General features: G+C 38.5%; 4 protein-coding genes across 4 annotated transcripts; 3 read left to right on the top strand and 1 right to left on the bottom strand.

Annotated features, from left to right (window-relative positions):
- The first annotated feature begins 6,884 nt into the window (after positions 1-6,884).
- LOC135618933 (ethylene-responsive transcription factor WRI1-like) lies at positions 6,885-9,072 on the top strand. The gene is made up of 7 exons (XM_065120409.1): positions 6,885-7,117; positions 7,192-7,274; positions 7,468-7,476; positions 7,554-7,642; positions 7,724-7,848; positions 7,956-8,032; positions 8,423-9,072. Exons 1-7 carry the CDS (start codon positions 6,918-6,920, stop codon positions 8,926-8,928), a joined length of 1,089 nt encoding a protein of 362 aa, XP_064976481.1. The 5' UTR covers positions 6,885-6,917; the 3' UTR covers positions 8,929-9,072.
- Positions 9,073-10,036: 964 nt separating this feature from the next.
- On the top strand, positions 10,037-15,993 carry LOC135618180 (histone H3-like centromeric protein CENH3). The gene is made up of 7 exons (XM_065119039.1): positions 10,037-10,211; positions 10,305-10,345; positions 10,433-10,469; positions 10,634-10,764; positions 10,925-10,999; positions 13,483-13,558; positions 15,596-15,993. Exons 1-7 carry the CDS (start codon positions 10,121-10,123, stop codon positions 15,646-15,648), a joined length of 504 nt encoding a protein of 167 aa, XP_064975111.1. The 5' UTR covers positions 10,037-10,120; the 3' UTR covers positions 15,649-15,993.
- Positions 15,994-17,212: 1,219 nt separating this feature from the next.
- LOC135618932 (large ribosomal subunit protein eL30-like) lies at positions 17,213-20,516 on the bottom strand. The gene is made up of 5 exons (XM_065120408.1): positions 20,383-20,516; positions 20,180-20,285; positions 18,339-18,440; positions 17,491-17,559; positions 17,213-17,404 (listed from the first exon to the last, which is right to left on the bottom strand). The coding sequence occupies exons 1-5, from the start codon at positions 20,401-20,403 to the stop codon at positions 17,364-17,366; spliced, it is 339 nt and encodes a 112-aa protein (XP_064976480.1). The 5' UTR covers positions 20,404-20,516; the 3' UTR covers positions 17,213-17,363.
- A 2,547-nt stretch (positions 20,517-23,063) lies between these two features.
- Positions 23,064-26,676, top strand: LOC103993443 (uncharacterized). The gene is made up of 5 exons (XM_065119243.1): positions 23,064-23,236; positions 23,376-23,467; positions 25,009-25,757; positions 25,988-26,158; positions 26,232-26,676. Exons 3-4 carry the CDS (start codon positions 25,177-25,179, stop codon positions 26,151-26,153), a joined length of 747 nt encoding a protein of 248 aa, XP_064975315.1. The 5' UTR covers positions 23,064-23,236; positions 23,376-23,467; positions 25,009-25,176; the 3' UTR covers positions 26,154-26,158; positions 26,232-26,676.
- Positions 26,677-26,954: the final 278 nt, after the last annotated feature.

Raw genomic sequence — 26,954 nt, 5'->3', positions numbered from 1 at the left:
TTGGTAAGTATTACGATAGGTTCTGGTTGTTTGACGCGTATAGGGGAATCAGAACTAATTGAGGTTCATTTCTAAGTGTGTTTTAACTTGTCTGAAAGATTGGGGGGTTTCGGGTTCAAGATCCTACACATACATATTGTATCGATGATATATCTATCATCTGATAATATAGATATTCAATTAACATATTCAGTCAGAGAGTGTTGGTCATTAAGAATTGTGTGTGTGTGTTGAGATCGTGGTAAATGTAATGTGCATGATCGACCTTGTGGAGCAAAATTCGACGTCATTGTTGATGGTGCGTTGTCGACTTTGTATGATGGGTCCCTGATGACGCATCTGTCGTCATCAGTCGAATGAGATTAGGGTATCAATCAAATGAATGAGATTAGAGTAATCAATCAAATGGAGATGATGATGTGTTGATCAGATGTCGGCCTCCGCCTGTTAAAGATGATTTGTTATTGGTTGCTCGTATTTCCCTTATCTCTAAGAAGTAAAAAAAACTATGGGTGATTAGTGATTGGCTGAGAGGTAAACATTATTATTTAGTATTAGCATTTGGCTCACTCAACTAATATCACTCCATAACCCAATCCAAGGATTGTTATCCTCATCTGTTTATCACATTAAAGCTATCAAATTCCTTTATTCTCTCTCTTTCTCTCCGTAGTTGTAGATTTGTATAACAAAGGATAAGTTTCATAACAAACGTAGTAATAAATCCTACATTTCGAACCTAAGCGTAGGTTTTGCTTAGAAACTTGTTTTTCTGAGACCATCTACCTTACTGCAAAGATTTCAGCCGTTGATATAGAAATTCTGGAATCAAATTTCATCTTCACCATTTACTCTATATCGAATGTATATATAAATATAAATATATATTTATATTATTAGATGATATTTATCATGGAGGTGGATTGAATCGGGCCAACGTGAGCTGTGGTTGTATGGCTAAACCTTCCCAGTTGGAATGGGTCTTCTTGGGAAGGGTACAATGTCACACGTCAATAAAAAGCAAGTCAAATTACTGACACGAGTAAAAGCAACAAAGAAAAAGCCTGCTGCATTATTCGATCAAATAACCCAAAAGCCCCCTTCTCCCCCCCCACCACACCCACTGCTTCCATTTAAACCCACCCCCCCAAAGGCGCATAGAAATGGACCTCCATGTTGTCTCCTCCCTCCATTCTCTTCTCCACCCAATTCCCTCCCTCCCTCCCTCCGTTTCTTTCTTCCCATCCCCTCCACTCCACGCACACCAGAATGGGCCTTCATCACCAAGCCCCAAGGAAGGACTCCAATGGCTCCGCACCCAAGAAGGAGAAGGTGGTTAAGTACAAGGAGTGCAGGAAGAACCATGCTGCCAGCATAGGCGGATACGCAGTCGATGGTTGCCGGGAGTTCATGGCGTCCGGGGAGGAGGGAACCAGCGCAGCCCTCATTTGTGCCGCCTGCAACTGCCACCGCAGCTTCCACAAGCGCGAGGTCGACACCGACCCCGTTTGTGACTCTTCCTCCAACTCCACCTCTCCCCGGTGATCGCGGATTCCCCTTACGCCTATGTGGTTTGGTTGTGGCTTCGTTCCCTTGTGCTCCATTGCCTTCACAGATATATATATATATATATATATATATATATATATATATATATATATATATATATATATATATATTGATATGTCTTGCTTGCTTATTGTTTCAAGGGGGTGGGGGGCTTGGTTTTGTTTTCTTCATTTTATATCCGATTCTTGTTTGGATTTGGTGATTGTAAGGAAGGATTGATGATGTTTTGGTGGTAATGGATCCTTTCGCTTCTTGCTTCTCTGTTGAGTGGATCAAATTATGTCATGTATGTATGATGTATCTGAAGGATTTCTGGTGCTGGTTTTGAGGCTTCCATGGCTTGCACGCTCTGGAATCTCTCTGTTGCAAGTGAAGACTCCATGGCGTTGCTGTGACGAGTGGTGGCTGCCGAAGGGACCTTAGCAAGAACAGCAGTGGCACACATGACGACGAAATAGACTTGTCAGAGACCTGTGGATAAAAGAGTACGAAGCTGATGGTAAAACGCATGTCGATCATCCTATATCACAAAATATACATATATATATATATATATATGTAAAACCATAAACGGGTGCAGTGGTGTAGTGATAGGGATCTACGACATTAGATTCATCATCGTCGTCATCATCATCATCATCGTCATCCTCCTCCCAACTGGATGAAAGATGAAAGCAGATGTGAGGTGTGGGTGGGTGGTGCAATTAATGAGGTGGCCATCCATGAAGCATTTGCTTAGGTCCAAGATGTTGCCCTGTTGTGTGGTCATCCATCACGCACACCAAACAAGCTCCTCCCCATGTGCCCTTCTCGTTCACCGCTGGAATGATGCGCGAGAGGTGCAAACCAAAAAGCACTCGCTCGGTTGAGTGCGGGGAATGATCGAACAGCTGACAGGCACGAGTTTGGAACTAGAAAAAGTTCGCTCAGGAGCCGCTGGACATTTTAAGGAAGCAAATGGAAGTGACAGCTGCAGCTGCACGAAGATTCGACTCTATCAATCGAGTCTCGACGCTTGCAGGTGAAGTCTCGGTAAAAGCTTCACGTTCGCGACCATGACACGGTTGAAGCCTTGGACGTTTACGAAGGGGGGCGTGGACATGCAGAGCAGAGGAGGCAAAAGTGGGGGAAAGGGAGGAAAGGGACGTGAAACAGAGGAACGGAGCAGAGACGAGCAACCATGGTGGGTTCTGAATCGACGATAGGCCCTCATGTCCAATGGATGGCCGCCACCCCATGTGGCTGGTCCCCCTCGCCGGTGGCACGTCAAGGAGGAGAAGCCGTGTCCCCAGCTGCGTCGAGGGAAGGCCCCCCACCCCCGTGGAGTTCCACAAGTCCGTCGTCGTCTTCTTCCTGGGATCCGCTGCTGATCCATGAAATCCATGCGCTGAATCCTGGATCAGATGTTCGAGATTTACTTGCCGCGTTTAATGCTGATAGAATCCATCTCATCTCAAGCCGCCGAGTCAACCATACCTATTTTTAGTAGCACCAACGTGTAGGGTAGTGTAGCATAGATAGGGTAGGGTATCTAATTACCCATCAAGTCTTAATTCACTCGTAGGTCCTACCAACAAATAAAATCGTGATCGATCGATCGATCCAAGAACAGATGACTAGTTTAGATCTTATGCAAGAGGTGTCAACTATTATAGGATAGACAATTTCTCTCTTCCAAGAATTCGCATTGGTGATGATAAAATTTAAAATACTAAATAAATCGATCTTTTTACTTAACAATAAAAATTAAAATAGATAGAATATTAGTAATTTTTAGTTTCAAATCCGACTATCTATCATTTGAATTTGATTCGGATATCTAATGTTCTATCCAAGTCGAGAAGTTCAATAGTCAATTTGAAATTCGATTAAGAGTAATGAAGTTTAATTTACGTAAATCATATAATCCTATCTATTGTGTAAAATTTTATTATCAATAATTAAAATATCTATGAATGCATCTTATCGTAAAGCAAGAGTTTCGATAAATAAAATTATATTAAAGTGAAAAAAGAAACAAAAATTATGCGAGCGTAAAATAATTTTTATTTTTATTTTTTGCACCCTCTACTTTTACAAAATTATGATTTACACCCTTATAAATTGCATTATATAAAGTGTATTTTCCTATATTTGTCATTAGCATCGAAGAGTTCATGTAACCCTTAAACTTAAATAACCAAAGTACCTAAAATAACCCTACAATATAAAATTAAGATGATCCAATGACCCAATGCTAATGGCTAACAAGAGTCTATCTATCTATCTAGCTTTTGACTTTTCAATGGGTTGACCAACACCTGTGGAAAGCTATATCGGTGATGTATGTTCCATACGATCACCTACATAAAATGTCAACAGGCTCAGCCCTGTTAGACCGTGACATTCCAACAAGAATTGTCCTTCAAATTAGATGGACCTTTCAATGGATTAAAGTCATGCCAAAACCTAATCAACTATATGGGATAACTCTCATCTCTTCAAATATATTTTTATCATTATATTTTGAGGTAATTTTGGAAACTCCCTAGAGTTTAGTTTTTAATTTAATTAGTGAATTTTAACATCTTCATATAAATTGATCGAAGAGTATCCAAAAACTTATCAATAAAAAATATCATCAAGAGAGATATTATCCTTTAAATCAAGATAGAATTATTACTTAAAAGATATCGTATATTTGATCTGATATGATCGTATTGTTTTTTTATTTTTATATATTCTTTTTTGTACTTGTAGCCGATTAGATCATTCTAATGAAATGACTAAAAATAAAATTTTTCTCGTCCTAAATGACACGAGATCATATTTATTTTTTTCGATAAAATAAATTGATTATGAGATATGTGGCGATGTGAAACCGATATAGTCCATGTGAAAACGATGAACCGATAGTTATCTCTTTATTTTTTATTATTTTTTAATTATATTTTTTTATCCTCTAATATGTATATATATATATATATATATATATATATATATATATAAAGTTGCTACACATCAAATCCTTGTTGGTCAAAACATTTGTTTAACCATTAAAAAGCACTATTAAAGAGGTCGCTCACTTGCAGGTTTGCACTGGAAAGTGAGCTTTACAAGAACGCAATAGGAAGAGCAGCAGCAACAGCACTAGTCATGGCTGTCACTCTCTCAACTGGACGGCTGCAAAATAAGACAGCTAAACTGAAAGCTACCATGTCTCCATTAGATCGAACATAAGCCTACCTGTGAGATTGATACCTCGCTCGTGTGGAGGTACAGAGAAACCTATCAACTACCAACTCCTGCAACAAATCTGAAGGCAAAAAACCAGTCAATTTGCTGAGCTTCTCTTCTCACATCACGAGAGCTTTTGCACAACCTAAAACATTTATTATTTCCATGCCATCTGGAAGCAGAGCAAGTCATTTCATATCACTTTCTTCGATCTACAGCTGTTCTTACGGCTTTCAATGCATCTGAGTCCCATGCAACAATTTACGGTCTTTCCACGGCTCGTTTCTAATGCCGTGTAAAAGTTGGTGTGTCATATTAATTTGTTTGTAGCAATAGTTGGTTGATTCGCCTTCCACTATAAAGTGATCTGCAATTGAACTATAGCAAGAGGAAATAAGAAAACATATGCAGAACATGTAATGACTAATTTGTAGGAGAATTTTTGCATCAAGATTCATAATAAACATCCGGCTTTAGTTCTAATTCAAGTTAACAATATGTAGTAAGAGCTTGACATAAACAAATATAAGTAAAAAACAACAAATAAGCTTCATAAATTTTCCCCATTGAGCTTTGTGTAATATAATAGTTCTAATAAAGTCAAGAATACCCAAATCTCTTTCTATTGATTACTCTATAGTATTTCTAGTAGATCACTCAAACTAATCAATTCATCTTTCCTAATAAATATTTGGACAAAATGTCACTGAAAAATTGTTTTCTTGATAATACAACCATAGTTTAGTGACATTTTGTCCAAAAATTAGCTCAAAGTAATCAGTTCGCAAGCACAGAACTTAAAGGAGTAAGGTTGCATGACTGCTGTTGATTCCACAAATTACTGCTTGGCATGTAAACTATAAAGTTTAGAATGTTTGGCATTTGATGGGAAAGATATGGCACCTCAGAGTGCTAACAGGTTACAAGCAATGGTGCAGTGTGCAGCACTAATGCATGGTGTTTAGGATGTTGAAGACAGGTATGTTCTTGCGCATGTGTGTCAGTCAGCATTCTGAGGTAAACATACAGCACTTTTGAATGTGCAGCAGCACTTGATGAACAATCCTAACAATGAAGCAAAATCTAGAAAGAACTCAATCCTAAATCATCAGTCCATAGGAGTGAGAAAAATAAGGACTATGCTTCACAATCAAGAAGAGAATAGCTATAGTGTATATAATAACATATGGAGGTGGCCCATAAGAAGGGTAAAGTAGAATTCTAAGATTCATGTTAAATGTTGCCAGCTTTATGTTGTGCATAGATATGAATCCTCAACACCAACTCTTCAGATTTCCTAACTATACTATGACAGCAGAAAGAACACTAGAAAGCCGATTGAAGGTTAGCAAATCCAATCTTGCATCCACCACAGAGCACTTACAGTAATTCAATGGCCAAGCTGACTGACTTGCATCCTCCACAGATCTTTTGTCCTGATTGAGCTAAAGGAGAAAGATGTTAATCTACTCTTAGATAAAGTGTCACTCTAAACTACCATAGTTTTTCTTATTAATCTTAGGGTCCATTTCATTCTTCCAGAAGAATAGAAGAATGAGTTGTTTGGAAAACCCGAAAACTCCTTCCTTCCTGGCTCTGTTTCTGGCAACCTAATATCAAACCCTACAAGAAAGCAACAAGTTTGTCCTACAGAAAGAGAAAAGGTAGATATGGATGACACTATTTAGTCTGACATAACTCATCATCCTTCACGAGTACTAAAACTGCAGTGAATGTATCAATGTGTCCTGGAAATGCATGGTAGATAAATCATGTCACAGTGATTCCAAAGCATTTACCTTGTGATGTGGTAAAGCTGCTTGTAAAAGGACCTTTAGGTCACTGCTTATTGGACTTCTCCCCCACTTTAGCCCTCTCCTCCAATTCACAGAGACAGAGAGATTGGCAGCATGGCGGGCGTTTCGGCCAAGTGTTGGAACTCTGACACAGAGCCATGCAACCCCGTCGCCGACCCTCGAGCCATTTGGCCGCATCTGACAACCTGTAACCATGAGTTAATAGCACTATGTTACGAGCTAACATTACCCTCGAAAGGCTGAACCACCCCACTCCCCAGTATAAATCACATCAGCCCCCAAAGAACACCACTGCCCTTCCCAGCAGCAACCCACATGAAACCTTCTCCTCCTCCTCCCCTCCCTGTATCTCCTTCCACCTCCTCTTCTTCAAACTCATCCACATTCTCCTCCTGCGATGTGCTTCAGGTGAGCAAGCCCAAGAAACCCAGGCGCTCCAAAAGAGCTCCGGCCACTGCCATCGGCAATGGCGGCGACAACGGGAAGCGGAGCTCTGCCTTCAGAGGAGTCACAAGGTACGCCCAATCCGGTGAGCTCCCCTTCTCGATTTGAGCCATTCCTCCTGATTTAGGATGCTGCATTTCATCAGGCACCGATGGACAGGGAGATTCGAAGCTCATCTCTGGGACAAGCATTGCTGGAACCCCATCCAGAACAAGAAGGGAAGACAAGGTCCGACACAAATCTCTCAGATTAGAATTAACAATCCTGACCTGATGTTTGTTAATTCATTTTGTATTCGGCCTTCATACGATTCTTAGGGCTGACAATTTTTGTGTGCTTCCCATTTTTCTTTCCACTCGGATCCCGTCCTTCGATCTGCATGTGGTTCCTCCACCGATGCTGCTCCGTTGCCTCCGCTTAGTTTATTTGGGTAAGCCATCGATCACAAACCCCCATGTTGATGTTGATCACCGCAAGTTAACATGGACGACCGACTGTGTGGTACAGGAGCTTATGATGCCGAGGAGGCTGCGGCCCGCACCTACGATCTTGCGGCGCTCAAATATTGGGGTCCAGAAACAGTCCTAAACTTTCCTGTACGCTTAATTCTCATTTATGTATGTTTAATCGAAGATAAATTGAGGATTAATATACATGTTTGCTGACAAAAATTGCAGCTTCAGACATACGCCGAAGAGTACGAGCAGATGCAGAGCATGTCCAAAGAAGAGTACTTGGCTTCGCTTCGGCGCAGGAGCAGCGGGTTCTCGAGAGGCGTCTCCAAGTACCGTGGGGTTGCCAGGTTCTCTCTCTCCCTACACACTCGAATTGGTCCTAAGAAAGAACCATGCGAACGAACATTGTCGATTCTATCACTCGATCTAATCCAAATCACCCCCAATTTGACAGGCATCATCACAATGGCCGCTGGGAGGCCAGGATCGGCCGAGTTCTCGGCAACAAGTACCTCTATTTAGGAACTTTCAGTACGCCTCTTGCCTTCTTCATCCAATTTTGCCTTCGTTTAATCTTCGGTGACATGTCTCGTTCGAGACATAATGCGTCATTGATGCAACCTGCAAGTGTCACGTGATTCCACGTGGTGTTGATGCACGTGAGATCCACGTGTGTTCTGCTTATTCAAGTGCTCCCCACGTGGACAGTGAGTCGAATTACAGCGTTGGGGCCCCGCCACCCACCTGTTTGTTCTGTGTTGACCTGAGGCTTCCCGTGCTTCGTCTTTCTTATACACCGGCTCTCACTGTGCAAGCGATCCACCTCGCATGCAAGCAAGTTGGGCTCGATTCCTCGAGCACCACACGTTCTTGATTCGCTCGTTTCCTCTGTTGAGTTTGTCCATCCATGGCTTCGTGTAGGTACGCAGGAGGAGGCAGCCCAAGCCTACGATCTTGCTGCTATAGAGTACAGAGGCCCCAACGCAGTGACCAACTTCGACATCAGCTGCTACATGAAATGCCCGCAGAAGCCTCTCCTCCCGAAACCCGAGCCACAGCCGCCGCAGGAGGAACAGAGATCCGAGGAGCTCATCGATCAAACACCAGGAGATGAGAGCATGATGGAGATCCCTTGGACCCCTTGCATGGATCACGGCTTCAGCATCTATCCGGACCACCACGCCGGCCTCCACCGGACGGACTACCTGCACGGCTTTCTGGACGGTGGCGGCTTCGAGGACAACATCGAGTGCCTGTTCGAAGGATCCGAGGCAAACGAAGGCACGGACGGTGGCGGAGGCGATGAGGCTCGTGATGCAGGGAATGCGGACATCTCGATTGCAACGCAAGCTGAAGAGGTTGGCGAAATGGCTTCTTGTCAGATGAACTCAGTCTCCTACGCTTCCCCAATTAGCATATGTTCTTAGGATTCGCGTTGAAGGGTGTACCGTTGTGTGTTTTGACTTGGACTCGGAAAACTTTGACTTTTGTGGTAGGTGGTGCAGGTAGTAGTAGTAGTACTTTGGTACTGGTCCTCTGAACTTTTTAGGAAAAGGAGTTCATTTTGTTCGCATGTCTTGTTTCATTTTCCCCACCTCTTTTGTTTTCTTGTGCGTGCAGCTCATGAAATCTTTAGTACAGAACTACTGTAATCCACATGTTAATCTATACCAAAAATACGAACAATTTGACCTTTTAATATCAAAGGTCATCTCATCTTCTCTAAGAAGCTGCAGCTGAGAAGATTTAGCTCCAGGTGCCTGGAATATCTGCAAATTACTGTTCTATGATCCCATACTAAAATCAAATTTGTTAGTTTGACAAATCGAAAAAAATAAATTTATTAGTTTTATCTCCTATTATAATTATAAATAAGGATCTTTTGAAGTCATACGCATCAAAAAAATCTAATTGTTTATTTTAGATTTAATTTTTATTAAGTTTATACTTAGTTAAGATATGTTGAGTTTATAGTTTGAGTTTTTTTTATTTAGTAGTTTCAGGTGTTTTATGACGTAGGAATATTTTTTCAATGCATTTATAATTATCCTTTTTATAGTAGAGTTTTGATTTTCCTCCGTCTGTGGACATAGGTGATTGATCGAATCATATAAATTTGATGTCTTTGTCTATTTTATTTTTCTGTTTTATTATCTTTATTGGATTGTCAAATTATATTTTCGTAAATTTCATCCTCTCTAACAAAATTGACTGAGAGCCTAATCCTCGATCCATCCTTATCAATTATGATAGCCGTGATGAAGCCTTAGAGAGATGCATGACAAATATATGTATCTACATGCACAAGCATACTTCCCCGATTGGTCCATACGAGCTTTAAGTTCGATGCATGGCAAATCCGAGGCCGCCACATTTTTGAAAATGTGGCGGGAAACCTTTTGCTCCTCCGTCGAAATTGTCGACTCCAGGCCGTGGATGGTCTCACCGCGATCCCTGATCGAACGGCCAGCGCTGCTTGAGCGTGTGCATTTTGATCCGTGTTCGGGCCGTCGTCACCAGGGATCGACTCAGGTCTAACCGTGACATCCCCTAAAAGTACCAAATGACCCCCTCTCCCTCGCCCCGCTGCTCTCTTTCTCTCGGGAGGAGACTGCTGTGATGGCGAGAACGAAGCATCTGTCCAACAGGTCCTCCTCTCGCCCTCGGAAGCGCTTCCATTTCGGTCGGTCTCCAGGGCAGCGAACCCCCGGTCCGCCCATCTCTCCTTTTCTCCTCTCTTCTCTGGTTTGTTGGTGTTAGATTTCTTCTGATCTCTTTCCTTGCCTCTTTTCATTGTTAATAGCTGATGCGAATCGACCTGCGACGCCATCTGGTGCTACTCCTGTGCGCTTCTCTTCTCACTATTCTTTCCTTCTTCCTCGTTTCTTTGGATTTTTAAGCTTGATTGTCTTGTATATTTCGCACGAATAGAGAACCACGGCCACCAGATCGAGGAACGCGCCTCAAGGTCTTCACCTTTTCGTACTTGTTGCGCTTGATTATATGTGATTATTTATTTATTTTTTCTTACGCGCACACCAAATAAGTTCTTATTAGATAAAGGGAAAAAAAAGGAAAAAGAGGTCGGAATTTGAATGAAAAGGGTTCCTTTTTTTTGTTGGGCGGAGGCAGGGGCACCGAGCCAATCAAAGAAGCAGCCGAGGCGGCGCAGGTTTAGGCCGGGGGTGGTGGCGCTACGCGAGATCAGGAATTTGCAGAAGACGTGGAATCTATTGATCCCTTTCGCTCCGTTTGTCAGACTTGTTAGTACCATCATCGTCTGTATTTTCCCCTTTTGCAACAATAATGCAGAAAAAATACGTTCTCCAAGCTCCGTAGATGCTGCTCTGGGGATGACTTGTGGTTTTGGGTTTAGAAAGGTTTACATGTTCTACTTCTAATGATGTTTGTCAGTGGATCTAGGTACGGGAGATCACTCATTTCTACTCGAAAGAAGTAAACCGATGGACCCCTGAAGCTTTGGTTGCGATTCAAGAGGTACTTTTCCTTCATTTTCACTTTGGGACATTGGTTCACTAGTTTCTGTAAATTTTCATCAAAAATGCTAATTCAAAATTATATATGAATAATATAATTACCTCAAGTTATTTATATAATTTGGCACTAAGTTAAAAAAAATAAATATCATAATCATATAAGGTCCATCCCTACATATTTGGGTCGCTAATTACATCACAAAGAATAATCAGCATGATGAGATAACATCTTATTGAGGTCCACAGAACATGCAAATAAATCGGCCCCAGATTTGGCTCATGTCTAGGTCTATAGACAAGCAATCAACTTTGTTTCACCTTCAGATGGGTTGCTTGCCTACTCAGGGGAGCAAGGGTGTATTCATATACACCAAAAGATCTTGCAGTGTAAGATTTCTAGATTGATGGTGCTTGAACTGTAGCAAAGCTTTTCATTTTTGGATTAGTGTACTCTTTTCTTTGTGCTTTCTTCAATTGGTTGTCACCAGAGCTTTCCTGAGTTTTGTTGTCTTTAGATATAAATGGTTAGTGATACCAGAATTAGCTGACCACAACTGACTGTAGTACCATATATCACCTTGAAGTGCCTGCTTGAACTTGATTCCTAACAACCCAAATATGTCAATGAACCTTTTTGTGTTTTTCCTTAAAAAATTGCATTTCACTTTTCATTTAAACCTATCTGTTTGATTAGATAATACATTTCAGTATCCAGATCTTTTACATCAGCATCATGGATTGACAGCATACATTCTGATAGGATTGATGAACTTGGTTGTTGATAAGACTATAAAAAGAAATACTAATTGTTTTTTACATGTGTTCTGGAAAGAGCAATATATTTCTTAGATAAGTTCAATTTAATAGAAGTCACATCACCATTTTTTGTAGCGATAATTATGGTCGTTTTTGATGATTATGATAAACAGATGATAATTGTATATGGTTCCTGAGCCTTTAATAACAACGTGAAATGGTTTTGACCATGTGACTCTGTTGTTCAATGTTAAGATTTCAAGAGGGGACAAGGGTTATAGGTTGAACCAATGTAAACAAAGTCACTCAAAACCTCATCTTGAATCAAAGTTATCTGACTCGGAAGATTCGATCATTGTTGACTTCTTATGTATTCTACTTTCATCAGTTTGCTGATTATGCTTATGCTTACTTGCTTAAATCTAAATTTTTTGAACAAGAACTTCTATATAAGAAATGCCATATTCAAGTCACAATTATGGTTCAAAGCCTCAATCAAAGAAAGGAGTAGGAGTCTGTTGCCCCAACTTGAAATTAAGAACATCACTTCAATTAATATATTAAAACTATGATTGGCTAGTAAGTCAACCTAATACTAGTTGACATTTTCATAAAAAATAATTGATTTTGGTGTTCTTAACTTGGTTGAGTACAATAACTTGTGAGAAATTCTAAGAAACTCATTAAAACATACTGAGTTTGGTTCAGAGTTTTGATCAACCTGAGTTAGGCATCGAGTTGCCTTGGAGTCCTGCTTATCTGTCTTAATTTAAGTCATATCAACCTTTTTTTAGTATTCGTTGATTAGTGTTAAACATTTATAATTTAGTTGAGACTAACATGGAATTTTTTTTGGATATTAGATAGTGTTTTCTATCCATGTGTCATATAAATTATGAGTAGATAAAAAAATAGGGTAAAGGATTTATCTAGTGACAAATTATATGTTGCTATTTTCTTTCACCTGCATGTCCAACTTAAAAATTGTTCTTTGTCATCCATTTCCTATATTCAGTTGTGTGTGCTTTATGTGACAGTCCTATCATCATCAGTGTCTTAATCTCAAACTTTGAGAAATTTGAGTGGTTGCCTTGGCCTTAGTTTGCTAATCTTTTTGTAGTAAATGTCATTGGATGCCTGAGAGTTGTTGTCCTTCACAATTTTAGATTGTTACAATGTCTTTGGCCAATGAAAATAGTTGGAGCTTGGAAGGATGGGTTATATGTGTAGGTGAACTTGCTCAGTTTCACATACTAGCAAAAATAGCCACCTTCAGTTGTTTTGTGAAACAGTGTTTGGTAGCAGGTGTCAACCGAATATTTAGTAACTAAACACAACCTTGTTGGCTGAGATTCATGCTCAACTGCTAGTTTTGATATTTGCACAAGCAGAAGAGACTAGAGAAGGGTTATAGGTCCATGAGGACCAATCCAAGGTTTCAATTGCTTTTCTTATTTATTTGTTGTGAAACAGACTGATCACTGTGAAGACTCTGATTTATCTTAAGCTGGACATGTTTTTCACTGTAAAACATAAAAGCAGTTACCATTTGTGGCAGAAAGTAATATGGTCTGCTATCGTATTGGTGAAAGATTCGCTCATCTAAGCTGGCTTCTGTGCAACCGATGTCTACTTTTTGTCATTCATATAGAAATTGACATCATAAACTTGTTATAACAGTTTTATTCGTCATTTGAATTTCACTTAAAACATTCCAAATTATTGCAGGCAGCGGAAACTCATATGATAGAAATGTTTGAAGATGCATATCTCTGTGCGATTCATGCAAAACGTGTTACCCTTAGTAAGTTACACACCATGAAATAAGGTTCTATTTTTGCAGCAAATTCCTTAGATGAAAATCACTTAACAATCTTTGTTTAGGGGAATTTTGATCCAAAAAACCTCTATGTAATATGTTCCACTATATATCTGCAATTAGAGTAAAGATGTCTAACTGATGAAAATGAAAGTTGATCTTTAACTGAAAATTTTCTTTTTGAAAGTTGATTTATGCTTTGCATCATATCTTGCTTGTCTGTTCTTGGTGAATTTAAATACATAGACAAAGCAACTATCTCTTTTCCCCCTAAAGAATGTGTGATATTTTGAATTAAACATGCACATGCCTTGTTAGTCATTTAGGTTATATTGTTACAGAGCTGGGGTCATTGACTATAGTTGTCTTCTTGATTTGATAAAGGAAATTGGAGTGGCACACAACTGATTCTTTGGAGTGACATGATTAATAAATGTGTTTCCATAAATCGTTAACTGGTTCTGGAAAATCTAATTCCTCATACCAAAATAGAATTTAATGAAGATCTGGTAGTAGACTGCTCCACTAGTTTATTTGAATAGGATATTGTTAGTTTTCCTAGCAGATAATCATGAAGTTGCTTGGTGAACACCCGCATGCAAATACATTATGATCTGAATGCCTGAACCTATAATTCCTTTCATCCCTTTCTGATTAACTTAAATCTAGGTATGGTTCTTCTTATGATTAATGTCACCAGTGCATGGTGAAAAGATTAGTTTTAGAAATTGCATGGTTGCTCTTGAGCGAAATAACTACAATATGGAAAGAAATTCTGAAGATGTTCAGGTAATTGTCGCTGATGCATCATGAAAATATTAGTTTTAGAAATTGCATGTTTGCTCTAGAGCAAAATAACTACAATATAGAAAGAAATTCTGAAGATGTTCAGGAGCATATAACTTAATGACACCACTTTCTTTAGCCACAGTATAACTATAAAAGGATGCTCCTAAAACAGTTCCTACTTTTTTTTTTTTTGTAAAAAATGCTATTAAATGCATATACAAATATAATATCTTTCTAATGCAGTAACATTGATTAAGGATGGAGAGACATGCATCAAGGCTCATTTGAGGGTGCATGTTACATGATAAGATTTTTTGTACACAAATTAAACTAATAAAAACAGGATACAGACTTGTATTAGAGCCAACATTATCAATTCAGGTTGGCAACTGGTATACTGCAGAATGTCAGTGTCTACATAATAATTGGAACTTATTACTGTATAATCAGTGGGCAAAACAAGAAGAGAAAAAAACGAAAACCATCAAAGACTTCGTTATAGTGATAGTGATACATAATCAATAATGTACTCAATCTCTTGTATTGCCAAGGCACGAATTAAGACTTCCAAAGATTCCCTAGGCATGAACTAAAACTTCCAAAGATTCAAGTGCCACTTGGCACCCTTCATTTTGGCCATAAGCTGGTACAGTACATTCCATTGGTGCCACATAGGAAATCACAATGCTGAGATAGTCTTACTGCCAGCATCCAAATGAAAAAAAATGACAAAGACAATGGAGTAAAAGTGGAAATCTTGCCTCTCCTCTTTTTCTGGCCTCCACTTCGGTGAGAAACAACGATAGCCTTATGAGAGATCTCTGAAACTCTAACCCAAATCAAAAATGCTGTTCCTTAATTGATTTTAAAGAGAATTTGTTTCAAGACCGGCCTCATCAGGATCCATTCTACTTTATAAAACAGTTGTGTAAAATCCCAGTGTGATTTGATTCATGGTATATATAGTGTATTAACAGTCATTTTATTCACAAAATACCAAGATTTAACTTTGTATCTCTGCAGTGAGGAAGAGCCTAACAAATTATTAGATCAATTGGAAACGGCTTAACTTAGTATCTCTGCAGTACTGGTTGTCATCCTGTTATTTATCGGAAGTGCAATTTCTTTTTTTGTTTTGATGCCTGCTAACAAACTGAATTGATTACATTGTTGTGATTGCATAATTACATTGTTTCAATTCATCCATTTATGGTGGCTTTTACTTTATTGCAGTGCAAAAAGATATCCATCTAGCAAGGCGAATAGGAGGAAGAAGACATTGGTGAAACAAGCCAAACCAACCCATATGTTGTGAGAATTGGATTCTATTCTCACAAACATGTTGTAACCTCATCAGGCCTTTTTTCTCCCTTGAGAAGTGACTTCTGAATATAATGTAAGTGTGAATGGTAACTAGATATCTGCACATGACCACTGCTAAACTCTTTTTTCATTCAATGCTAATTGGTTGGCCACTGAAGATACTTGATATGTGAAACTCTAATATTTTTGTGGTAAAAGATTCAGAGATATTATGAGTAGTGCATCAGGCAAATATATCCTCAAGTGGTCTAAATGGGTGTAGCTGCTTAATTTTCTTTATAACCTGAAGCCTTTGTTGTTTCTCTTTATCTGACTTATCTTTTGTGAATACAAAAGTCTGTTATGCTGTTTGTATATCAAATAGTCCGTCCGGAGTACTCAGGAGTATTTGGCAATGCAAATATTTTCATGTGCATGTTTATATTACATCGAGTATATTTAAATTTGATATAGCAGTTCTCTGTTGATGAGCCAAATAGCGACTCTGCTTTTTTATTTGTGGCATAATTAAGCGGTTCTCTGAATTATTTCTTTGTTTGAATTGTTGAACGTATCATCCTTACAAATGGAAAGCAGGCAATAGCAGAGTCATATTGTTTATGAGTTCAATTTTGGACACTGGAAATTGATTGTGGTGCCAATCAAACTGCAAAGTGCACAAACCATAACTTTTATTTAAGTCTTTGAAGACGTACTAGAGTGATTCGAGTCATTAAACATACATTATTAATCTTTTGCGTTCATGTGCATGTTGTCTTCCATGATCTGAGAGGTATTACGGGACGGTTCATGTGTCTCTTTTATTTCGGATCTTTGCAGGTGGCTTGAAGGCTCACCCACAAATCGCAATTCCAGATCCTTCAAGGCAACAACACCATGTTTGAGCCTCCTCTTATTCCAACTCAAGAGGCCTCCTTCATTTCGGATCTTTGCAGGTGGCTTTGAAGGCTCACCCACAAACTGCGATTCCAAATCCTTCAAGGCACCATGTTTGAGTCTCCTCTTATTCCAACTCGAGGCTTCTTTCATTTCGAATCTTTGCAGGTGGCTTTGAAGGCTCACCCACAAATCGTAATTTCAGATCCTTCAAGGGCAAACCATCTTTGAGCCTCCATTTATTCCAACTCTGCAATATAATTTTGAGACAAAACGTATCGACAAAGACACCCACCTCCAATGCATCAACCATTGTGCCATTTGTATGTATGGCTGTTCCATATCAGTAGTTCCAAACATCACTGTCGTGTTTCGACGGGGTTTGCCGGTCTCTCAGACATTGGATTAAAACAAGGCTCAACCCAAGCAAAACCGCTGGGGCTCAACAATAAAAAAACTTGGTAAGAGCTAAATTAATAATTATATTATAATATTTACGATATACATCAAAGTTGGAACTGAAACAACCTGGGAGTCAACTGCCATGCATCCTTCATTTTTGCTAGAGGTTGAAAATTTGTGAAACCTAATTCAGATTCATTGGAATTTAAATATTCATCACCAAAATTTCATAAATCAGTAGCATCAAGATATTCAAGTAGGCAACCAACTGCTATTATAGAAGGTTATAAATCTAGAGTGGCGATAAAATCCCAACAAACTGGAGCCAAAATTTAATAAACTAAAAAGTAGAAAAGTGCAGCGAACCACATTGAATTCCCAAAACACATGCGCTCTCCTCTCACTGCTCTCCAGGCATGCTCTTGATGATATCAGAGTCACCTGAAACACATATAATCAAACACTAACGATCTGGCACCTAGTAAGGTAAATCAAGGTTCACTAGTTTGCAGACGGAGCAAACATACCAGGGTCAATAATGCTGAGGCAGCAAACACGGAAATATTTACCACATGCAGTTCCAAGGTCGACATTACCTGGAGTGTCATATCAGCAAAAAAGAATTAAAGAAATAATCAATCATCATAGTTATGACATTAAACTGAAGAAAAGAGATGAATAGTTTTAGGCCAAAATCTGCCCAAAATAGAACAAACAAGTTTATCATGGACTCAGGACAAATAAGTAGAAGCTTGGTATTACTTCGACCCCAATTCTGAGATAGTTAAAAGGTCAACCAGACCTATTTAACATTAACATATGTCTGACCAAACCGAACATGGATTCATCAGCCACTTTAGGTTTTCATCCACAGATTAAATCACAACAAAAATAGTGAACCCAGCATAAGAAAGCAATGTAATGGTACTTTACGAGCAACATCTATACTAATTTTATAATTTTTTGAATTACGACTAGAGCAAATAATTCTAGAATCAAAAGTCTGTAAATACATGGTTATAAACTAACTCTTGGGCATGTATCTAACTAATAGTTACACCAAACATTTTTATTCCCCATGCAATGTCTCTTCACTCTAATCTCCTCCCCATTACAAACAATTTTATTTCCAAGAGGATAATATCTTCCCTTGATGCAAGGTAGCACCAGATAGGTAGTAACACATCCATCGAATTTATTAAATGTGTGAAAAGTTCAAAAGCTGAATTATGGGAAAAAAATCCAGTATATGCAACAAAATTAGTAAATCATGAAGAAATTTCATGTCCATTACTCTATGGACATGAACTTAATAAAATTATGGTTGCGTAAGTGGCACAAATTTGAAGTCTTGGCAAGGGTCTAAAAGACTTACTTCCGCTAAAATGATGTACTCCCACCTTTGCCAACATCGCATAGTACTCAATCTCGGACTTGCGGAGCGGAGGACAGTTGTTTGAAATCATAACCAACTTGGCTGTTGAAACATAATAAATTTCGATAATGCGAAAGCAAATCTATCATGTATAATGAAAAGACTCCAAACAAGGGAAAGACTGAAAAACAAAACTTAATCTAACAAGTTTGCAGTTTCTATACTAAATTGTCTAACATAGCAGCAGTTTCTTCAATAAGCTAAACGATCTCAAAACAAATAATATAACATTGACATAAGCAAAAGTATAGAATGAAGAATATGCTTGAGTAAACATATAAGAGGATAATGTTGTATGTATGGCAACCTAAAATTGGAAACAAATCAAAATTAACACACATTATCAAATTAACAAAGACCGATAACATCGTTTCAGGACCACATATTTACATTGGTTAGCACCTTCAAATATATCCCTATATATGCCAAAATTAACAATGACCGATAACATTATCAAAATTAACACAAATTATCAAATTAACAAAGACCGATAACATTGTTTCAGGACCAAATATTTGCATTGGTTAACAACACCTTCAACTTGATCCCTCTATATGCCAACCCATCAAAAACCATAATACTAGTGAAGACCATTGTGAAGGATGGTACAGGCCTTTCTTAAATCTTACTAGCGTGACTTCTACTAGTTGACTAATTCAAGGTCATTGGGATATGGTATAAGCCACACATGCAATTCAGCTGATTATGACTGTTTATAACCTCAATCTTGATCCTTAAACAAGCTAGCATCCTTATCATGCCCACTATTTACATCACAGGAATGAAAAAAAGATACAGAATCTTAAAAATCAGACTAATAGTCAATTAAGGAACAACATAAGGTTCAGGGGAAAGAACCAAATCATCATCAATGGTGGTGCAGTTCTGCAACATTTGCATGACATTGCAGCAAATAATGAAGTTCAATAACTTGACTTCTGGTACCCTTAGAGAAACAAGAAGCACAGCAAACTGAGCTTACCTATCAGCATTTCAACTGTGCATTAATCACTCGACCCACTTTTTTATATCCCTCATTCCAGTGTCTATCAAAATATTGAAAGATGGAAATTTCACAATTTTTGCATCACTCTAAAGCTTAGTAGTGGAAGAATTCAATAGCATTTTCAAGGCATTTGATAGTGAATTTTGAAGGTATCTGAAACCTGCTATTAAGTTCCCGTAACTACAATAAGAATCTTACTACTATAATTGCCATCCATAAAACAGAAGTGACAGAACAGGAATGATATTTATCCATATACACAGAAAAGATGTAGCAATTACAGGCTAAGGACCCTTTTTCCCATGAAAGAAGCAGCACTTTGGCTTCCGCACATTCCGAAAGATAAGTAAATGCTCTAATAGATATCGGAATAAAAAAACAGGAGAAGCCAAGTTGATACAAGAACTCTAATCAGCTCATAGGCACGAATCAATAGCCTAAGAACCAAACCCCTGATCCAAACCATATCCACTCCAAACAACAAGATATGTCACAAACTAAAATCCCATCGTCCAAAATTCGAAACCACCCAGCCTTAAACAAGAAACAATATCCATAGTTCCATGAGAAAACAAACCCTTTCCTCGTCTAGGTCTCTACTACCCGTATAGATTACTGCTGCAGATCTACAATAGGGATTAGTCTAAATTAGGAACCTCACAAATCCTAGTAATTTCAAAATAAATAAATTGTTACAGCAACAGATAGGACTCCCGATATGCAGCATCAGATCAAATCTCGCCGTCCTTATGAAAAGAAAATAAACATCGCCAACCTTTAGAGCTCCGAAGAGATCTCAGGACGGTCTTGTAGCCGAGAGTGTACTTCCCACTCTTCATCACGAGAGCGAGCCTGTTGTTGATGCTCTCCGTACTCTTCTTCTGCACCATCCAAATCACAAAAACCCATGGGAGGACATAAAAAAGGAGAGATGACGCGTCCACCTGCCTACAATCGAAAGGATGGAACTAAGCTTACCGCCTTCTTAACGGGCGCCATTGGTGAAGGAAATTGGTGCGCAGTGGTGTGTTCGGGCGGCGAGAGGCGGAGGCAGCGGCGAAGGTTGGAGATCTCTCCGAATGACGCCCTGAAGTGCTCGCTAGGGTTTCTGATATATATATGGAGAGGAGGGGCCGGGCGTCATTTACTTAATTACCCTTCATTGTAATCATGTGGGCGTCATTTACTTGATTGGTTTCATCAGACCGCATCAAAATGGAGCCCGTTATAACAGATATAACGGACCCTAAACTTCACCGTGATATATTTATGTTGTTTATAGCAAGCTGTTGTTTAAGGCCACGAAATTCTAATAATGTATTGTGGTTATATTTGCTTGATGCTGTCATCGTACTACTGCACATGCTCATTCAACAACCTACGTATTGGTAAAGATCTTAATGCTTCGTATCCAAATAAATCCTAAAAAGTCATTTAATAAAACGAAAATAAATATATAAAGAGATAAATAGGAATATGGAGCCATTTTGGGCTAACAGTCCATGTAGTTATTGGTTTTTTTCGTATTTACAACTCAACCTATAAGATTGTAACCTTCTCCCACCAATAACAAATCTCGTCACTAATATGTTATTTTTATGCTTTTGTTAGGGCTAATTATAAATTTACTCATTGTAGTTAAATCTTTCTGACATCTTAGATTTAAAAATTTTATATTAGAATTTTCATAATTATAAATTTTTATGTTAGATTTTTTATAATTATAAAAATAAAATATTTATCTTCATTTATTTTAACATCATCGATTTTATCAATAAAAAAATAAAAAGATAATCTTGGGGGCCGGGGGGGCGGTAGAGTTAAGGGGCTTCTACGGCTTCTTGTGGAAGAATGAGGAGGAAGAGGAGGGAGAACAATGATAAGAGGCGAGGTAAAAGGAGAGGAGGAAGAGGATAAGGATGATGGCCCTATCGACGAAGATATAGAGTAACACCACTCTACTCTATACTAGCAACTTCTACTCTACATCGCTTTACATTTACATCAGCGCCAACATATATGCAAAGTGGTGCTCATCCTTCTTCCCTCATTTCCCCTTTCCCCAATCCCTCATTCTTTTTCCATCTTTCGTCTCTCTGCATCTACGTCGACACTGACGTAGATGCAGGGTAATGCAGAGTAGAAGCCAGAGATGCTGATGCTCTACATCTATGTCGATATCGATACAAACATAAGACAATGCATAGAAGCAGAAGCTGCATATGCCGATGCTTTGTATTTACATCAATGTCGCTCTATATCTGTGTTAGCGTGGCCATCATCCTCGTCCTCTTCCTCATCTCATTTCGCCTTATCTTATGCTATCACTCTCTCTCTTCTTTCTCCTCCGGAGTTGTAATGCATTTTGTACCGCTCTGCATCTATGTCGATGGTAAGTGAGGTATTTGTGTTGACACTATGCTACTTTGCACTTGTATCCGTGGGACACAAGGACTTTGCCTCACCGCAATAAAGTTGTAGAGTGGCATTAACGCAGATGCCTCACTTGGGATGTTGAAATTACCTTTTTACCTATTATTTTTGTGTCATTCTTACGTATGCTGTCACTTATTGTATCTTTCATCGATAAAACTGATAATATTAGAATAAATGAGATTAAATATTTCACTTTTATAATTATAGGTATTTAAATATAAAATTTTTAAGTCTAGAGATCGAGATACTAAATATGTCTAACTATAATAGATAATATATAATTAACCTCCCATCACACACTATAATTATGTCATACTATGCCACTACCATTCTCCTGATTCATCCACCAAGATTTGAACGATATCCGGTGATAAAGATGAAAACTCCGACTCTTATTTCATTTAGTGTTCATCTTTGTATTCTTCTGCATTAATCTCCGACTCTTCTTCTTATTTTCACTTATCTTTTTCTCGTCTCATCTTGTCCGGTTGGTATTATTGGAAGAGATTTTGTTGGGTATGATCTTGATGCATACTCACATCATTTCATCATAAAACATAAGAAATAATATTTGTTGGATACGAATTAACATCCACTGAAATAATCCAAATCTAACATAACAACTATCAAATTTGGATACAAATGATTACTAATGTATAAAAAATCTACCCACTTCTCTCACTCTTTGTACATAAAATTCACCTTTGACATTAAATGCTTTCCAACTGGCTAGGACACTTCGCTCTGATTCTTGGAGCTTTTTTTTTTTTACTAGGGTTTTGAAGTACTATAACTTTCTTTATTTTGAAAAAAAAAAGTAAGACCTATAATAATCTCTCAAACAATTTTTAAATATGATATTTATATTTTAATAAAATTAAAAAAATAAATAAATTTAATAATTGGATTTAACATCAGCTCCCAATAATTAGGCTCTGGACGAGTTATTGATTTGCAAAAATAATATCACATAACTCAGGAAATTTAATAAGTATATGTCATGTAGTAAAATTTATTAGATTTTAAAATATTTCGTGTTGTTTTTAATCCTTATTATTATTATTATTATTATTTTCCTTGGGAGACTTAGGGACCGTTGGTCAAGAAAGATCAGGTGGGTCCGGGATCAGAAAGTCCTCCACCGTGACGTGGGGCCCGTCACGGGGTCGCCTTCACCGCCGTTATCTCCCTTGCAATCTCGGATCTCCCGCCGTCTCGCCGTCTCGCCGTCCATTGGCGATCGCGCGGAGATCAACATCACGGATCGGTTCGTTCTTCGACAGGCCTCAGATCAGAGCATTCGATCCAGTTGTAAGATATCCCGGAAAGCATCTCCTCCATCCGATCCAACAAGGACGGAACCGGAAGCGACGCTCGGCCTTCGCCTTCGTTCCTTGTATAGTTTGTTCTCTCCCAATTTTGTTTCCTGTTGTTAAACATAGAACAATCGAAGGTGAAAGTGAAGGTACACGTATATACATTTCATGGAATCACCATCTTGAGCAGCGTATCTGATTATATTTGCCTTTCTGCAGGGCCCAGATTATTTGGAGAAGGCTGCGTTTGTATGCTCCCTTTTACGTTTCAGAACCCAAATGCAAGGCATCATCTTCCTCGAACGATCCTGGTCAGTGTGTTAGGCAGCGTTTTCTTCTACAATAACTTGTTTTTCCTTTTCCCTTTTTGTCAATCTTCAGCTGATGCGATTCTTGTTTTCGTTTGTACATATGTTTAGGTTAACGATCAGTTTCGATTACAAATTAAGCTTAAAAAAACAAAATTTTAAGTGACATGATGATGATGATGTTATTTTGAGCTTCTATAAGAAGTTTCAATTGAGATTTCCCGGCCCCAAGCAAGGATAGGCTTTGACACGGTAGCGAGGTTGCTTCATCTACCTTAGATGAGATGCCAATATGTAAAATTCCTTAACAAGAAGGTGGATAAGACCTATGCTTTTCTTCCTTTTTCCTTCTGTTTTCTAAAAATACATGAAGAGGTGATGCCAACCAGATAATCGTCAAGGATTTTAACCTGCAGCCTCTTCAAAGGTCTGGTTGATAAGTCATGAGCATCAGCATCTAAGATTGTACTGTGATAGGAACCTCATGCTTTGGACTGCTTCCACTATTTCAACACAAGTTGTGAATGTCTTGGGCATGTCTATTCCTCATGTTCATTATATCAGATGACTCTTTTCGAGTATTAGCACTGTTTGTGCACTTTCTATAATGATCTTGGAGGATGATAGCAATCCATTGGAAACATCCAGTGAAGAGGATAAATCCATACAGCTGACCTGAGATAGTTAAAAGTCTGAATGCCATAGGTTCCATCCATTTTAAGAATCACAGAAACATGGAACGCCATGAGAAAGATGACCACTGAAGCAAGGGTTCCAATTTACCTCAAGGAAATGAGTTAAGGAACATTATAATAGCTTAGATGCAGCTTCTTGTTCTTAGTCCTTATAATACTGGTTTTGAATAATCAGAATGAAGTGGACTAACAGAAGAGTGGTTTACTACCCTAATATGTTGTTCTGAGGTGATTAGGGACAACAGATTTTTTTTCCTTCTTGCAGCTGATTTGAACTAACTTAGTTCTATGAATGAGTCCAATTTACTATGATTGGTTTATTTTGTCTTTGTTCTTATGGATAAGGATTATAGACATGATTTCTTCAATCAATGTTTCTAATGGTTCTTACTAATATTTAATAGTGATTTATGGATGAAAGAAGTCAATATAATAAAAATAAATCAGTAAATCTCTTAATTTTAGAATATTTAATTCTTTATTTATAGTTTCTAAGCATTCTTCTTTTATTTATTTTACTGATCTAGCAAGTTAAGATTTCTTAATGGCACAGAGGCAAGCACATTGGATATTTCTGTGTGGAATAATTTAATTTTGTAACTTCAGTTTGTTTTGTCTTGTCTTGATAAACATGAAAGAACCTTAGCCATCAGGATAATAAAAGCAATATTAGTCCTTGCTGTTTTAATCTTCACGTTAATTAGTTTCTACTGAAGCAAGTATGAATTTAGCTCATCTAATTTGTTGTTTCCATGTTACCCAAGTACATCATGTGTCTTCACTCTATCAGTCTTGCTTGTTCCTAATCAAGTATATATGATTTGAGATAATTATTTTGAACTTCTGCAGAGAGGTCCATTATACAGTGTCATAAAAGGTCAGAGGGCTAAACAAGGCACCAAGAACTGAATCGAGAAAGATGCACATCTTCCACAACATCTGTTGACTAATTTGAGGAGGACTTTCTCTGGTTGGATCCAACTCAGCTCAGCATGTCATTTCGCTGCCTCAACATGGATGCGTAGCTCAAGAACTGGTGCAGCTACAATTACTGGTGGTTTCTTAGATCTCATTGACGACAATAATATACCTGCAAGACCTCAACCGGGGGGCAAGCAATTCTTTCCTGATACTTCAGCTAGCAGTGCTGGAGCAGACACCTCCAGCACTCTCGAACCAAGGCAGTCTCTTCCTGTTCAGGCAATGGAGATGTCAAATGCTTCCGACCCAGATCGAATTCCCTCCTCCGTCTTTACAAGGACTAAATCAACAACACAAAAAGATTGGAGTGTGGCCTCCAATGAGTCTTTATTTAGCATCCATGTAGGAAATTCTAGCTTGTCCAGGGACCATGTCCTTGGCCCAGTGGAACACCTGCCGATGTCCACTGATTCAGGCCTGAACCGGGCCGGAATCGATGCAGAGCAGGTTTCGTTGGAGCTGACTGCTGCAGCGGCAGCAAATGCTGAGGCCATGAAGGATGTCTTGCCGGAACATGCAGAGGAACATGCTAAAAAAGAGCAGCATTCAGCTGAGGAGGGTTCAACATTGCCCACTAACTCATTATACCGCTCAGATGAATCATTTGCCTTCCCGATGTATGATCACTACTCATGCACTTGAGCTGACTAATCATTCATTGCTGTTCTTGACAATGCACATGAACATGAAAACATGTCAGTTTCTGCTACTACACAGAAACTATTGGGATGAGGTTGTCATAGTGACAAGCTTACATGCAAACTGAATTACTTGTTTAAATTTCCTGCCTAAATATGTGATTGTGAACTTGAATTTTGGGTTGCCCAACTAAAATGTGTAGAAACAGATTGACAGGTGAAAGAAGTGGTGGCTCATTAAAGGCGGAACCTGGACAATCGCCGCAGGTAGATAAGGGAGAGCAGCTTCCACTTCAGACTGGGACCCCAAAAGCAGCTCCTGCTGCAGGAGAGAAAAGATGGTTCTCATGCTTTTCTTGTGGCTCATGCTGTTGAGAAGGGTAAGAAGTAGAGTAAATCTCATTTGCAAGTCAGCCCCATGTTCCTTTTCATTATGTGTGAATTGTTTTGCAGGTTTCTGCTCAACGCACAAGAAGAGATTTTTCAGCCTTCCTAACCGAGTGGAGATCAAGTGTAGAAAAAGCATAAGGTAATCATCAGTTCCTCATGTGAATAACTTTTATAGAGTGAGTTGGGAAGTAGCCTCACAATTCATAAAAATTGGAAGAAAGTTCACATGAAAATTGTCGGAAGGAGGCTTTGATCTGTTGCAGTTTGTACCATCCTACATCTAATCTTTTTAATGATCGATGTTAATGTTAGGATCTGCACTTCAACTTGTTTCCGTATCCATTGCCTTTTATTTATGTAAAATAAACGATCTAGTGCTTAAGGTTCCTTCTAATATGGAGTTTAGTATAAGGTTCCTTCAATATACATGACTTTGTCCTTACAGTTTGTGAGATTATTTCTGTGGCTGAATCTTAGTTGATGTGAATATACTTGTAAACAGTTTCTATCCAAGCTTAAGCATCCAGCTTCTTCATTCCCAAAAACATTACAAGGGAATAAGGTTGCAGAGCTTTTAAGAATGATATATTTAGAGTTGTTATTGCTTTAAGAATGAGATATTTAGAATTGATGTTTCTTATCCAAGCTCTGTGCTACATCCCAAGGAGCTCTTACCAGAATCAAGACATGTCAAATAATTTGTTTATGTATCTTAAATTCATTTATATTTATAATTAATGGTCGTTAATTTTGAATGTGTTAATTAGATGGATACCAACAGAAGTG

The sequence above is a fragment of the Musa acuminata genome, chromosome BXJ2-8 (genome assembly GCF_036884655.1).
Source record: "Musa acuminata AAA Group cultivar baxijiao chromosome BXJ2-8, Cavendish_Baxijiao_AAA, whole genome shotgun sequence".
NCBI lineage: Eukaryota > Viridiplantae > Streptophyta > Magnoliopsida > Zingiberales > Musaceae > Musa > Musa acuminata.
Note: the sequence above shows the minus strand (reverse complement) of the source record. Positions and strands in the feature narration are given on the sequence as shown.

Excerpts from the sequence above, each read along its gene's own strand:
- LOC135618933 (XM_065120409.1), top strand. The coding sequence starts at position 6,918 with ATGAAACCTTCTCCTCCTCCTCCCCTCCCTGTATCTCCTTCCACCTCC. Across the intron at positions 7,849-7,955 it reads AAGTACCGTGGGGTTGCCAG|GCATCATCACAATGGCCGCT; the intron begins GTTCTCTCTCTC and ends CCAATTTGACAG. Across the intron at positions 8,033-8,422 it reads CCTCTATTTAGGAACTTTCA|GTACGCAGGAGGAGGCAGCC; the intron begins GTACGCCTCTTG and ends GGCTTCGTGTAG.
- LOC135618180 (XM_065119039.1), top strand. The coding sequence starts at position 10,121 with ATGGCGAGAACGAAGCATCTGTCCAACAGGTCCTCCTCTCGCCCTCGG. Across the intron at positions 10,212-10,304 it reads TCCAGGGCAGCGAACCCCCG|CTGATGCGAATCGACCTGCG; the intron begins GTCCGCCCATCT and ends CATTGTTAATAG. Across the intron at positions 11,000-13,482 it reads CTTTGGTTGCGATTCAAGAG|GCAGCGGAAACTCATATGAT; the intron begins GTACTTTTCCTT and ends AAATTATTGCAG.
- LOC135618932 (XM_065120408.1), bottom strand. The coding sequence starts at position 20,403 with ATGGCGCCCGTTAAGAAGGCG. Across the intron at positions 20,286-20,382 it reads TGGCGCCCGTTAAGAAGGCG|AAGAAGAGTACGGAGAGCAT; the intron begins GTAAGCTTAGTT and ends TGGATGGTGCAG. Across the intron at positions 18,441-20,179 it reads ATCTCTTCGGAGCTCTAAAG|CCAAGTTGGTTATGATTTCA; the intron begins GTTGGCGATGTT and ends ATGTTTCAACAG.
- LOC103993443 (XM_065119243.1), top strand. The coding sequence starts at position 25,177 with ATGCGTAGCTCAAGAACTGGTGCAGCTACAATTACTGGTGGTTTCTTA. Across the intron at positions 25,758-25,987 it reads GAATCATTTGCCTTCCCGAT|ATTGACAGGTGAAAGAAGTG; the intron begins GTATGATCACTA and ends GTGTAGAAACAG.